Source organism: Anastrepha ludens, chromosome 4 (genome assembly GCF_028408465.1).
Source record: "Anastrepha ludens isolate Willacy chromosome 4, idAnaLude1.1, whole genome shotgun sequence".
Taxonomy (NCBI): Eukaryota; Metazoa; Arthropoda; class Insecta; order Diptera; family Tephritidae; genus Anastrepha; species Anastrepha ludens.
Window position 1 is genome coordinate 27,962,524 of NC_071500.1, and position 15,804 is coordinate 27,978,327.

Sequence of the window (15,804 nt, forward strand, 5' to 3'; positions counted from 1 at the left end):
AAGATCTCATTAAAGAGGCGGGGAAACCGAGAACTTCCTTTACAAAATTGTAACTGGTGACGAAACTTGGTGTTTCCAACATGAATCAGAAACTAAGCGTCAAAGTGCCAAATGGAAGACCCCAGACGAGTCACCACCCAAAAAATCGCGTTTGGAGAAGTCAAAAATCAAGTCGATGCCCATTTGTTTTTACGATTCGAAGGGAATTGCCCACAAGGAGTTCGTGCCAATGGGCCAAACCGTCAATGCAATTTTCTCTCTTAGCGTTTTGAAGCATTTGTTGCATCGCATTTGTCGATTACGCCCTGAATATTGCGAAGGAGTAAGCTGGCGCTTATTGCATGGTAATGCACTAACTCATAGAAGTCGGGTTTTAACCATCGATCACTCATCTTATTCGCCTGATATGGCTCCCTGTGACTTCTACCTATTCGGAAATTGCATTTGGAAATGAAAGGAAAATGTTTTGCGTCTGTAGAGGCCATCCAAAAGGCTTGTACCGACATGCTGAAGAACATTCCGGTCCGATGAACTGAAACAACCTTTCGAAAAGTTTTTAGATCGCGTAAAATAGTGCATCCAGGGCAAAGAGGACGATTTTGAATAAATAAACTCGCAGTTATCAGAGCAAAGCTACTGTTGTTTCTATTTTACCTCAGTCTTGTTTATTTTGGACTTCACCTTGTATAGTATAAAATTCTTTCAATTTGACACTTGCCACAGATGACATACAAACGGAACATGTTTTAGGAATGTTTCACTACTGATATGTAGGCGTCACTTTTGAAAGACGCTGTATTTTAAGTTTCATAGTTATATTTATTTTTTACTGTAAATTTTCTGTGCGCTATATCATCCTACCATAGGGACTAAATAAAGCTCTAGCAAATCAGTGAGCGTAGGTTGAGTTATTTTTATGCGAATAATTTACAATAAGTCTATTGTAAACTCGATCCCTTCCATTGTTGAACGAGGCGGCGCAGTCTGTGCGTACGAATACTCTTATAACAAATGCGCCATTAATTTCGGTATTTGGCAAATAATAAAGCTTAATAAGATTTATAACTAATTTTAAGGAGTCTAGGGCAGTAGGCAATGAAATGATAAGCAGGCAGAGCATATTAAGAAAACGCAGGAAAATGGACTAAGGGATAATGGATTTAGTATGGAAGTGACCAAGGCTTAACAAAGTGTTGCTGATTGCCAGCGTTGATTGCTCACCTCAAGGCCAATGCGCGAGTGAACGAAATTTTTTGGGTGGAGTGCCAACGAATAGTAGAGCCTAAGTAGTGAGAAGCCAAGAATTCCAAGTGTGGACGTCTTATTGCGCTTTAAGGAATAAATAATTGATACGTACGTATATAACTTTCGGATTATTTATTTTATTGCTTCGTCGATACAGAGTCTCATACAGTGAGTATGTGTGGGTGTGTGTGCTACAATATATTTGCATAGAGATTAAAATAATGTTAATTTATATACGCGTAAGTATGTCGGTATAATATATTATATAAGTGTGTGTTTTCATGTGTATTTTTCGAGATGTAGTAGTTGATTTTTTTTGTTTCTGAATTTTTCCAATAAAAATATCGATCCATCGCTTTACGAGAACGGCGTTTAATTAAAATTTCAATACTCATATATACTACATACATACAGATAGTAAAATTACGAACAAAATTTGGAAAGTCTAAAAACAAAAATCTCTTAAGAATATCTTATACAATTTAAAATAACTAACTGCTTTCGAAACACGCGCATAATATTCAATAAAATATACTCATATATATGCATATATACATACTTTTTAATTGTATAATAATTTTAAAGTGAAAAATGCAACGCTGCTAGTTACTACAACTACAAATAGCATGAGAAATGTTTAAAACATATTTATAAAGTCACTAATCAGGTTTAAACTATTTTAAACATTAACAAGTAAACATTTTATATTTAGCAAAAAATTCGCATTTATTGCATGCGCCATTTTCCAATAAAAAAAATGTATGCATTACCTCTTATGGAAAGAAATGACTCATTTACATTTTTAGACGGATATTTTTTAGATTTAATTTATATATTTGCGTTTTTTTTTTTTTAATAAAATTACGCTTTCGGATACATAATTTTATCGGTATTTTTTTGTAATTAATTTATATTTTTGCATTTTCTCTATAAAAACTTGTATGCTTTTCCTTTTTTTTTGCTTAAATTTTTGCAAAACATTTATATGTTCATAGTTCACTTCGCTTTTGACATTTTCGTTGGAAAATCGTGCGGCTTTCCTCGTTCACTTCAAGTGTCCTCCTCGTACTTAGTGCTAATCCAGCCATTTCGACTTCTACTCCAATTCCTCTCTCCCATTTCTTCTCTGCTGCATTTTAAGTGCGCGCCAACATGCCATTGATCATAATATTGGCGAGCGCATTACGTCGTTTACGCCAGGCGCCCATACCCTGTGCGTGATATTGCAACTGTGTGTACCATTGTTTTGTGCGAACACCATCCTCAGCCTGAAAGTATGTAAAGCAATTAGAAGGGTAGTATTGTTATTACAATATGTATTTGATTTCATATGATATTTAATATTTAAGTAGAGATGGGCTACAATAAAATTATTTAAATGAATTCAAATTTGACGTGTTTTTTCGAAAGTGGATCTGAGTGTAAACTTTTAAAGATTATATAATTTGATTTTAGCTCTAAAATACGAAAACATCGAAACGTAGTAAATGTATCGGAAGGCACATCTAGAATGACAATTTAAAGCTTATGATATTACAAATTATTAAGCGAGAAGCATTGCGGCTAACTATTTCGGTGTAGGTTGAAAAAAAAAAAATCCACAGTTTTGATCAACTATTTTCGAAGCTGGATAAAATGGCGGTGACTAAGCAAATGCAGCTATTTTTTATTTACGTTGCCTTAAGTTTATTTCACTTTGCTTCATTTTAAACATCTCCAAATTCAAAGAGTATATCGCCTAACAAACAGGGACGATGGCTCAAAGCTCTAGAGAAAGGTGGGCTGAGCATCTGGAATCTATTTTAGCTTTCTACTACCTAACTATGGCAATACTAAAGACTTAAATGTATTTTCTACCTCCAAAGTAGTCACGACATGCCGCACATTTTATAGCAAAATGGCTGTGTCATTTCGCCCAAACGTCGCCCGTTCGCCTATAACCCATGGTAATTGCAACATCGAGTGGAATTTTATGGCAGTTGAACTATCGATACTAGGCATCTAACTGCTTTAAATATCTAATATTTTTCTTCATGTCTAAACTCCAAAAATCTACGCGATTTACTACAAAGTTGAAGAGGCACAAACACTTCTGAATAGGCGCATTTCAGCCGCAATTGGTTCTATGAAAACTAATTTGAAAAAGTGTTTTATTCTTATATCTCGGAAGGGAGCAGAAAATACAATAGAATAAACGTTAATGGTTAATCGCAATCTACTTTATTGCCACAAATATCCTTTATGAAAAGTATGCTGTGCACCTTCCTTCAAAGAATCTGGAAAATTCTCGCAGGACTAACTATCTCTATCTCTGTCTCTATTCTTTCCTATCTCTTTCTTTGATACTTTTCTCTTTCCCTCCTTGACTATCTACCCTCTTTCCAGAGCTTTAAATACAATGGGCTTTTTAGCCTGAGTGTTTTAGGAATCACCAAATGTCCTGGTGCTCCTTGGCTCGACCTTTTCAAAGAATAGCAAATTTCCCTACCAAAGCCAAGTAAGATCCATTCTTATATATGCATCCGTTATATGGCATCACTTTTATGCGTTTCATATCAACAGAATTGAGGGAAGTCAGAAAAGTTATTCAAATTTGATCTTAGGAGAGTTAAGCCTTTGACATTATGCCTAACTAAGAGAGAAGATGCAAGTTAGTAGGTTGACTAGATTAGCTGAAGGAAGAAAGATATACAGTACATGATGAAATGAGCACATGTTTGTACTCCGCACACTTCCAAGTGCATAACAGTAACAGCAATAAAGCAATTCGTTAGTAAAATAAATAATAACACAAAACAAAAAGGAGCAAATTCTAGGAAATAAGCGATTAAAACAAAAACAACTTCTATGTACTCAATTTTGCACCTTTCACCAATTGTACGGATGGAGTGTGTTTTTAGTATTTTGTCCATAAACCTTTATTACGTATGACATTTTTCATACGGTTCGGCATACTTCCTACTAAATTTTGTGTAATTTCAGCCGGAATAGTTTTCCATTCGTGCTGTACACGCCGCCACAATTCGTCTGTATTGGATGGGGCTCTTTGATATTATCCTAACCGTCTTTTCACGATTGACCACAAGTTCTCAATCGGATTGAGGTCAGGACTTTGAGCGGGCCACTGCATTACCTCTAAATTTTGCCCAGATAGCCATTCTTTCACAATTTTGGACGTATGTTTGGGGTCGCCATCCTGTTGAAATATTACTTCTTCTTCAGGATAAGCGGCTATGTCAACAAAATGGGGAAGATGAGTCTTTAGAATATGCAAATATTCCTCCTTCCTCATTATTCCGTCAATCTTTTGCAATGTCCCAACTTGCCACCACGTGAAACAACCCCATACCATGACGTTTCCGCCACCGTGTTTCACCGTTTCTTTAATATGGTGTATTTGTATGGTTTCTTCGGGACGGCGCCAGCAATACTGCTTACCATCGGACTGAAACCGATTAAATTTTGATTCATCTGACTACATTACCCGCTTCCAGTCATCTTCAGTCCAATTTAGGTGTTCCCTGGCGCGCCTTAACATTTCGTTCCGACAGTGCAGGTTTTGGTTTTTTTACCGCTGAGATATAGCCGATGTAATGAAGGGCTCTTGCTGCAGTCCATCGGCTAACGGGTTTGTTTATAGCTATAGCCGCGTCCTTTGGGGTTAATCATTTGTCCTTTCTCAATTGTGACATCATGACACGTGCATCCGAATCCGTTAAAAGTTTTCGGCGACCTCTAACTTGTGCTTTAGTGACCACCCCTCTCCTTTTCTGGACTCTTATAACCACTGATTGGCTTATGTTCAGCTGCTTGGCTATTATTCGCGTCGCGGAACCAGCATTTGTCATGGATATAACACTGCCCTCAATTTGTCGCGATAATTTCTTCATGACTTTAATTACGTATTAAATTGTTTCACTAACTTCCTCTATTTTATTAAATTTAAATGTGCCGCGTTCACAGTTTGGTTTAAACTAAGTAATCTTAAAATTTTCGAGAAAAAAACCAACGGTAAATACATTTTTTCGCTGATATTATTGATAGAAAACTGAGATCTTGCAGGTGTAAAATTGAGTACATAGAAGTTGTTTTCGTTTTATTCGCTTATTTCCTAGAATTTGTTCCTTTTTGTTTTGTGTTATTTTTTATTTTACCAAGAATTTAATAAAAAATTAAATTGAAAAAAAATTTTGCGAATTGCTTTATTGTAGTTACTGTTATGCACTTGGAAGTGTACGGAGTGCAAACATGCACTCATTTCTGCACCCCACTGTAAGTATAAAAAGAACATAAAAAGTTGCTTCATATTTTTGCAATCATTTCGTAAGATATTTCGTAATAAATAAAAAACTCAACTTTGAAGGATTTTGAAAGTCTAATTTCACTACGATTTTGGAATCCTAATTGGAAAGCAACAGATTTGCAATTTATTAAAATGTGCTTTCTTATGTGCCTTAAGTTTTCTAATACGTTCGGATATCAAAGTTAAAAGGAGGCTGATTATAGGAAAATGTCAAAATTAGCAAAATATGTTCCACATCACTTCACATTTGATATATAAAACGAAAATTCCCGCTAGCAGGATACCCCTAATGTATGCTTATCTGCTTCGCTGTTTTAAAAATTATGTATTTTATTACATTTCATCGTTTTTTATACTTCATATACATTCGACAAGTTATCTATGGTAAACTGTAATATAATTTTTTATATCAAATACTCACTTTGAATATGAAAGTGTCCTTCGATGAAATTTCCTGCACCTCGAAATAATCATCCCAGTCCGCTTCGCTGCACACAACGCATCTGTCCAGATACAATGGCTCACGTATCAGCGTGTAACGTCCGCACTTCTCCTTCACCACCAGCAGTGAGGCCTCTCGTATGCCGGTATGTTTCGAGAAATTCAGTTTATCTGACATAACTTTTTCTGCCTTATAATTGGCACTCGGCTGCAAGCATCGACACATGCATGTGTTGGTTGGTAGTAAATTGTAGAGCCAGGGTGTATGCGGAATGCATAGCCGGCATTTCGACGAAGGTACATGGGAGCGGGTGAAAAAGAAACAAAAAATGCAGAAATAGTGAAATTCATGTAAATGGTTTTTTTTCTTCTTTTAAACAGCAAATCCATGAAAGCGAACTTCAGAACGCCCATGCTTGTTCATACCTATGAAGCCTAAAAGTGTTGACTTTATATTCTAGTCTGCGCGCTATAACTACTATTCGCAGTTGGTGGCTTTTGTAAATTTTAAAACATGCACTCAATGCGTGAACGATGCACTCTGCGGCACCTAAACCAAAAAACGACACGAACTAGTTTGCCAACACCCGTTGAAAAAGCGGATAGATTGGAATGTAATATCAGATAGTACGTACGACTATGTGTTTTGCGCGTTGTCTCGATATCTCCTTGCACACACATATCTGCAACACTAATCCTCACAGGCGCATACAATATAACCATGTATATGTGTGTGCGTGTACGATTGTCTTTGTCTGTTATAAGCGGGAAATCTGCCATTTGTTGAATTGCGATTAAAATCAATTCACCAAAAATGGCAGAAAGATATTTGAAAAAAGGCTTTGTACATTTGAGTTCCGCAGCTTATCTGTGGGAAGTGTAGTTGTATGAATTATTGTTGAAAGACTCGTGTGAACACGTCGGAATTAACAGTATGGTTAATGATGCTGGAAATGTATGTGCGAGTATATGAGAACGCAGCTTCGTTAAACTTTTGACACGCTTGGCGGATGTAAAAGTTTAACTTTTAATACCTACTTTTTTGTTCAACAATTTTAGGTGTCTTCTACTGTGGAAATGGAAAAGAATGGAGTTTGCTTTTGATACATAAAATGACTTTTTTAGCAATTTAGTTGGTCCGTATGGCATTAGGGGCACAATACAAATATATGGAAATACAAAATCATGGCATGCATATCGAAAAACCTTTTAGTTAGTTCGCTAGAAAGTAATTCTGCTCGCGTATTGAAAGATGGGCTCGTTGATGTGTTCGTTTGCAAATAAAATACATGGGGTGCCTTTTATATGCCGGGATTAGAGAACAAAAACAAATTTTAAACATCGAAAATCACTTTATTGTTTTTCAAAATATTCTCCATGCGCTTGAACCAATTGCCGAAGCACTATTGCAACTCTGAATGAGTTACCTCCAAAACATGCATTCTGAATGCCGCAACCGCTTCTTCAAGTGTCGAAAAACGTTGACCTTTCAGTGTGTTTTTTACGTACGGGAATAAAAAGCAGTAATTTGGTGCCAAGTCAGGACTATACGGCGGATGACCCATTAATTCGATGTTTTGGGTGCTCAAAAATGCAGTTGTTTGAGTCGATGTGTGATAGCTCGCATTGTCCTGGTGCAGAGTGATCCGTCTTTGGCGATTGGTTTTCCTAATTTATTGGAAGACAACTGGCAAACAAATGGTTGTGTACCACTCAGAATTTACTGTTCTGCGTTCTTCTAGTGGTACGGTTGCGACATGCCCAGTTTTTCCTAAAAAACAGGCGACCATTTGCTTGGAAGTGCTTCGTGCGCGAACAACTTTTGTTGGATTTGGCTCACGAACGTGCGCGATTGACAAATTGTGTGGGATCCAAGGCGAACAAATTTTTTTGACAGTCAAATATTTATGCAATATTGAATGTATGCTGGCCCCACTAATGCCTAAGATTGTCTCAATCTCACGATAGGTCACATGACGATCTTGCAATATCAGTTCGCGCACAGCATCAATGGTTTTCGGAACAACAACTGATTTTGGACTACCTTCACGAAATTCGTCTTGGAGTGAACTACGACCACGACTGAATTCACCATACCATCGATAAACACTGGTCCTTGATGGAGCTTCATCGCCAAAAAATGAATTAAGTTCATCCATGCAATGTTGCTGAGTTAATCCACGTCGAAAGTTGTAAAAAATAATCGCACGAAAATGTTCACGATTTAATTCCATTTTTGGACCGAGATGAATCTTTTAAGTAACTGTAAACAACACAAATAGCGCTGGTATTTCAAAACGTTCTGAGTACGTAAAAGCCAAAAAATGTCTAACTTTGCGATACAGCTGTCAGTTGCCAGATTGCAATACCAGGGTTGCCAAATCCCGAAATATAAAAGGCACACCTCGTAGTTCGAGCACTCGATGAGGTGACTCTCAAAGTGTGCGAGCGAAAGATTTTGCGGAAGATATGTGGCATTTTGAGACTAACCCAAATACGTACGAACTTAGCCCTTCATTACCGGTACATCTACGGCGTGCGCCATTTTTTATGTCGGTATGTAAACGCTGAGTAACTTTGTCATTTGCCAACCGATCGACTTCAACATATATGTTTTCGACACATCAATTCAGTATAATTTCAACCATGGATCGCTTTACACCAAAACAACGCGCTGAAATAGTGACGCTTTACATCGAAAATAGTTGGTCTATTGCTCTAACTCAGCGCGCATATTGAAAAAAGTAGCGCGGCAAACAGGCACCGTCTGACAATACTATTCGCCGTTTGGTGTTGATTTTTTTTGAGCACGGGACAGTGGGAGATCGACAACATGCCGTTCATCAACGACGAAGACATTCCAATGAACTTGTTGAAGCAGTGAGGGAGAGCGTTCCCCAGGAGCCTACAGTGTCGTATCGTCGTCGCGCTCATCATTTTGGCGTCAGTGAAACCACAATGCGGCGCATTTTAAAGGATGATTTAAATTTGTTTCCGTATAAAGTGCTATTGACACAAGGAATTTTGCCGACAGACCATTCACGTCGCATGGAATACGGCCAAACAGTCGCTGGAATGGTTGACACTGAACCCAATTCTTGGAAGCAAATTTTAATGACTGACGAGGCACATTTTAACCTCTCTGGCAGCGTGAATAAAAAAAATTGCCGCATTTGGAGAACTGAGAATCCACACGAGATCCATGGAACGCCATTGCATGACCGAAAAGTAGCTGTTTGAGCCAGTATTTCCGCCAAAATCATATTTTGGGCCATATTTTTACCGAGAAAACAAAACTGTCATTGGAAACCGATATCGGTGGATGTTGGCTCATTATGTCTGTCCGCAAATGCGTGAAAAAAATTTATACGGTTACTGCTTTCAACAAGACGGTGCGTCATGCCACACTGCTAGTGCAACAATTGTGCTTGACAAGTTGACAAGGGATGACAAACGCAGAAAAAAGATCGCAGTTTGTGATTGCGAATAAAGGTGGCCACTTGATTGATATTTTATTCAAAAAAAGTTTTAATTAATTGTAAATAACCAAACCAAATAAAAATACCTCACTTATACAAATCAGTTGTTTTTTTTTCAAAGTTATTCAATGTTTAGATACTGACATAAAAGATGGCGCACCCTGTAGGCGCAAAATTAATCATCCAATGTTATTTTTGAAGAACTTTTTTACTAAATGAATAAAAAAAATGATTTTAAGTGGCAAAAATCTTTATTTTGACTTTTCGCTCACCATCCCTTGTTTGTTTGCATACTGCAGTTGTCTAATTAACAAATTTTAATTATGATTTGTATTTGCAAAAATTATAATTCTTCCTATCAGGTGATTAATTTTGCGCCGCCCTGTTCTATTACACAGATATATGCGCAGAATTTTTTATTTTACACATTACACACTTTTTGCTAGTGATGTTTTTGAATTTTCACTAAAAGGGCTCTAACGACCCCATTTAATTCATTTAGGTAATGCGTTGTTCATATTTTAGGTCACACATGCAAGATATTTTGTTTTTTTAATTTCGTATGCCATTTAATACTAAAAATATGTACGATTTGAACCCACCTAAAGTACTTTTTCTTCGTCCTTTATGTTACATATATGCACCTCTTAAACTTTAAACATCCGTAAAAGTTTCAAATTTATTTATTACGTAAATAACCTGCTTCTATGATATTAAAATTTGCTTTTTTTGTAGTGCCATTCGAAAATCAGGGCGAAAGAGTTAAAAAACGGAACACTTAAAGTACAATACAATTCAATTGGTGGAAGCTTTGTATTTTAAAGGAAGCTAAATTATTTTTTTTTCATTTCGTAAAGTAAGTGCATGAGGTTAAAATTACGTATACGCCATGGTGAACAGATACTGACTTTGCTCCTGTTAAAATTTCGGTAGGAAGAACAACACAAATCGGATTTAAATTTCTTAATATAAGTAATGTAAGGTTTTTGTGGCAGTTTGATACGAGTAGCCTACTCACTGAGACCATGTAGGTCTGTTATGGTACCAGTGTGTACTACGAGAGCCTCAGTGCTTATACATCATCGAACCATTTAGACGTTCTTATAATGCGTAAGATAGGTTTTATCCCAACACCGGATAGTTCCGTAAAAGATTCAAAAGAGTATTATCATAACAACCTTGCTCTACTTCTAGCTAAGGCTGCATAATTACAGAGGAACTGTTGAACTGCTTCTTCCTCTTCCTCTTCCTCTTCCTCTTCCTCTTCCTCTTCCTCTTCCTCTTCCTCTTCCTCTTCCTCTTCCTCGTCTCAACAACTTCTGCACTATTCATGAAAAAATACTTCTACAAGAGTGCCCACGTAACAGCCAATGACTGGTGACACAAGCCACGATCTTCTTCGCGATGTTCTCTCTTGAGAGGTTGAGCAATTCTTCTGACCTTTTCTTATCTATTTGCGATGTTGTAACACAAATATTTTCTTATCTCCTTGACCTATTGGTTTCCTGGAGAATATTATTTTTTAACCTTAACTTGCAAGTTGTCAAAGGAATTCCAATATTGCCTCTGCTTTCAAGCAGTGGAAGTTAAGTACCTCTTTCCATTGTCCCGAAACCCATATAAGACTGTACTTGAAGACGGTGTTATTATTATTTAGAGCTGCCAGGCAGTTTTGAACAACCTTTGATCTTAGTATTTGAGTCTCTTAAATGATGCTTATAGGTCTTACGAGTCATACGCTAAAAATGTTTCTGAAACTGATTCATAATAGAACATAAAAAAAATTGTGAAGAAATAAGGGCAGAATTTCATTTTGGTTTCAGAAATGTCACGGGCACAAGGGAAGCATTATTTTGTGTTCATGTGCTAGGAGAAAATTGCATGGGCGTGCTAAAAGATGTTTTCCTATGCTTTAACGATTATGAGAAGGCGTTTGATAATGTGCTGTAGGAAAAGCTCTTTAACATTCTGAGGCCGGTAAATCTGGGAGAAAAAGTTATAAAAAACTTATATATCCATTCCTGAAGGTGTATGGCAAGGTTGTATTCTTTCTGCACTTCTATCGAATATCTGTTAAGAAGCAATTTTCCAAGAGGCCTTAGCGCATACTGAGGACGATATTAAAGTTAATGGCGTATATACTCATATAATATAAAAAACGAAGATATGCCGAAGACACAATTTTGATATGGATGGATGGACTCCAAAGATTGGTGGAGAGTGTGACAAAACAAAGTCGAATATATATCAAGACCAAATTCATATCGATCAGTCGAAGGAATATTTCCATAAATCTCACATTCACACTCGACCTGACATAGCGATTGAATGGGCTAATAAATTTAAATATCTTGGCCGCTTTATTAATGATAAATGCTATGATATAATGTAAATCAAATGCTGCATAGAAATGGCTAGAGCTGCTTTTATAAATACAGCAGTGTTTCTTAGCAGTTTCTTAAAACTATGTTTTTAAACTAAATCTGAAAGTATGATTTAAGAGATGCTATGTTTTGTCAGTTTTATTGTATGGTCTAGAAACTTGGACTATGAAAATTTCTGATATGAATCGCAAAGAAATACTCGAAATGTGTATACTAAGAAAACTATTTAAAATTCCGTGGAGTTATCGTATCGCCACCTTTGAAATGGAGAAAAATAGCGTACTTGGGCTCTTTATGTCGAAATTATAAGTATCATACGTGCAACTTATAACAAAGTTGAAAAATTGAAAGACGACGAGATGTAGGAAGGAGGATGTTACCATTATTGCGAATTGCGGAATATATGCCAATAGATTGGGGTTCAAAATATTGGCCATCGCTTGGAGTTAGCCCGAAACGGAGATAGTTTTTCAAATATTGTAGAAAATTTATAGTTTTGTTTATCTTCATTGTAAAATTCTTTTTTAACTATTTTATTTCAATATTTTATTTCAATGCTTTGCATTTTATACCTTTTCACACATGATCGCTTACATTCGGTTACGAATTGCCAATAAAGAGGAAGAAGGTGGTTAATTTATCAACTAGGGAATCAATCTTAATAAAAGCTTTAGTTTTCTATAAAATCAATGAAACTTGGTTTAATAAAGCACTTCTTCAAGTGGCTTTACATTGATTTTTGACCGTTTTTTTGTTGCAGGTGGGTTTGTGCATTTTCTCTATACAATGATTGCTCAACATGGTTTTTCTATAGAAGAAAACACCCAACATCGTCAGCCGCCTGAGAAGTTGTTTTCATTTTCCTTGCTTCTACACCATACACCAGCACGGGAAGAATGAGTGACTTATGGGGTGCGGCTTTTGTACGGCGAGAAAGGACTTTACTTTTCCATTACCTGCTCGCCGAAAATATAAATGTAATAGTTAATAATAGTAAATAGCGCTTATACCTTCTGTTGGGTGTTTGGAGGAGCTGTGTTTGCCAGAAGTTTTCGGAGAATTAAAGTAAACTAACCAGCGAAAAATAAACATACTTCACCACGACAAGGTGAGCTCTCCCGTATCAGCTCACACAAGGCATTTTTTGAGCCCTTCAAAGATCGAATTAATGGGTCATCCACCTTATAGCCCTGATTTGGCACCTTTTGTTCCCGCACATCCAAAATAAAATACGAGGTCAACGTTTTTTAACGCCTGAAGAAACTGCAGAAGCCTTTAAAAAGCGGTTAAGAAGCATCCACTTCAGAGTGGCAAAGCTGCTTTGAAAATTGGTTTAAGCGAATGCAGAAGCCTAATGACTAACAAACGAAAATTTTGAAAAACATTAAAGCCATTATCATTATTAATTTACTTTGCTTTTACTACTGGGCGCAAAATAAATAAGGAAATCCTTGTATTAAAAAACACCTTTTTTTATCATTTCGCATTTCTGGCACACGGTTTCGAGCACTGCCATATGGTATTCAGGGGCCTGCATGCATGTAAATTTGGACAACTAACTTTTTTAAAACTGCCTGTTCTTGCCACAACTGAAAGAGGCTTTTTTTGTTTTTTGTTATTATGATAAAGTAATATTGGGGCTGTAAATTTTCAAAATTTGCCATCACTACCATTTTTTTAAACACTTCGGTGAAAAAGTTTGTTAAAAAAATTCTTTCCTTTTAAACGAGATGTAACTTAAAATAAACAAACTATAACAGCCTGTTTTGCTTGTAAGCGTAATGTAGAAAAGCTGCAGGAAAAGTGCGCTGCATTGCCTCCTTCTCCAGATGAAATTCAAAGAGTGGGTTGTTGTTAATGATACTTAGGGCCAATTTTGGTGAGGCATACAGCCTTTGGGTAATAGTCGAGCAAGGCATGGCATATGGATCGCCGCATCATCTAATATTTATTGACTTTGTTAAGGCCTCCTCATCTACACGATGCTTTTTGGGCCACCCTCCAATGAAAAGGCATCCCCGAAAAAAATTTGCCTCATATAAAACGTATACACAGACGCACGCTGCCGAATTCTGCATGAAGGATTCTGAACTCTGAATTAACCGATCCATTAAGCGTAAAATCTGGAGTTAAACAAGGCTGCCTGCTCTCTCCAACTCTCTTTAATATTGTCCTGGACGTCATCTTAGGTCGGGCTCTAATTAGTCAGAGAGGCATTACCTGGGGTCTGCGAGGATTCTTAAACGACCTCGATTATGCCGACGCTATTTGCATCTTTGACACGAAAACTCGAATCAATATAGACCCTGGCGTCCAAATTGGGACTAAAAAGAAATCTCTTTAAAACCAAGCTCATGCGCTGAAATACAAATAGCACCCGTCCACTCCTCACTCAACACCTAGTAAGAAAGTTCAAAGTTTCTGCTGCTTGGGATGCATTATTTCGCCCTCTGGTGCCTGTGTCGACGACATCGAAAACGGAATAAACAAGTCGCAGCAAAGATTCAGGCAAATGAAAAACATCTGGAGCTCCTCAACCATTTTCCTATAAAGACGCGATGGACTGCTGCATCACGGCTCGTGCAACGCATGCAACCTTTTACAAATCGTTGCCTTAGGCGAATACTAAAAATAAGATGGGTAGAAATTATATTCTACGACAGGCTTTGGAAATGGACTAACCAAACGCTGAACAAAACAAATATTCTGAAAAGAAAATGAAATTTGATCGGCTATACGCTTAGAAAATCTGCACAAGATATTACGAGGCAAGCCATCGAATGGAACCCACAGGGATCACTTAGAAGGGGATGTCCAGCGCACATTTGGAATAGACAACTGGAGAAGAAAATAATATTAAGTGAATTGCAATGGAACGAAATAAAAATAATATCATTGGATATCAGATTGGATCAGATTAGAAATCATTGGATTTCCGTTGTGGCACTATGCTTCACTATGGAGCGGGAGGAATAAATTTAGATATATGGATTGTGCGACGAGAACAGTACTGCTTAGTAATGCAACACTTTCAGTCTCATTCTGGAAAAAATACAACCAGTCTGGTCTCTGGTGTGTCTACAAAACAATTGGTGGTCCATTGGTTCATCATTTTTGTTGATGGACAGGGGAAATTTGTTGCTCAACCTAGGCCTGAAGTACTCTCATTTCTCACAGATCTACTTAAAAATACTAAAGGGTAAATTGATATTTTGAGTGGCAATAGTTCAAGCCTTCACTGTCACACCGTTGTCAAGTGACAGCCAATATAATACATACACGCACGCACGCAAGCATTTACAAATTCTATTTAGTTAGGTCATTGGTTGGTTGGTTGTTTGGTTAAGTGGTTAGTTTGCAGGTGGTTGGGGATTGATTGTCTCATTGAATGTTTAAATTCATTCTCACCTTGCCATTTGTAACGAGCAATGCATTGACTGGCGTCAATTTGATGGTGCGTGCCTTCTTCCAATTGCTATCCGTAGGCTGAGTGTACAGCAGCTTCCCCTCCATGGCAAAACGTACCTCATCGTGATTCCATTCCAGAATGTCGATGGCCATTTTCCGTAGTTTTATATTAATCATATCGATTTCGCAAGAAGCACGTCGATTGGGGCTTGATGACGATATGCGGCGCCACAGTTTGGTCGGTACATCTTTGGCTTCCTGGTTGATATGGTTTAGATGCAATTCGATTTTCTCTTGGGCCTGTTTGAGTTGATCACGTCCTTCGAGATGAGCAGGCGTCACTTTGTATAGACGTGCGAGTAGGAGTGGATATTTGGTTACACGTTGTACGGGTACCTGCCCAAGGAAAAGTGCAATCAATAATTGAAACTTGGAATGGTTAGATGTGTGAATGTATGTATATGCATATGCTGTGTGTTCACTCATGTTTTGTGTTCAAAGTAAAATAAGTAAAGCTCTATGAAATTTGTTGTGAAAATGTATT

At 37.2% G+C, this 15,804-nt stretch overlaps 1 protein-coding gene across 1 annotated transcript in view; it reads right to left on the reverse strand.

The window, feature by feature from the left end:
- Positions 1-2,182: 2,182 nt before the first annotated feature.
- The window catches only part of LOC128861358 (serine-rich adhesin for platelets), a 114,130-nt gene continuing 100,508 nt past the window's right edge, over positions 2,183-15,804 (reverse strand). The window contains exons 4-6 of the mRNA XM_054099448.1: positions 15,261-15,656; positions 5,970-6,197; positions 2,183-2,513 (exon numbers count right to left, since the gene is read on the reverse strand). Of these exons, the coding sequence (XP_053955423.1) occupies positions 2,382-2,513; positions 5,970-6,197; positions 15,261-15,656 (756 nt within the window). The 3' untranslated portion in view covers positions 2,183-2,381. The remainder of the gene's footprint in view (positions 2,514-5,969; positions 6,198-15,260; positions 15,657-15,804) is intronic.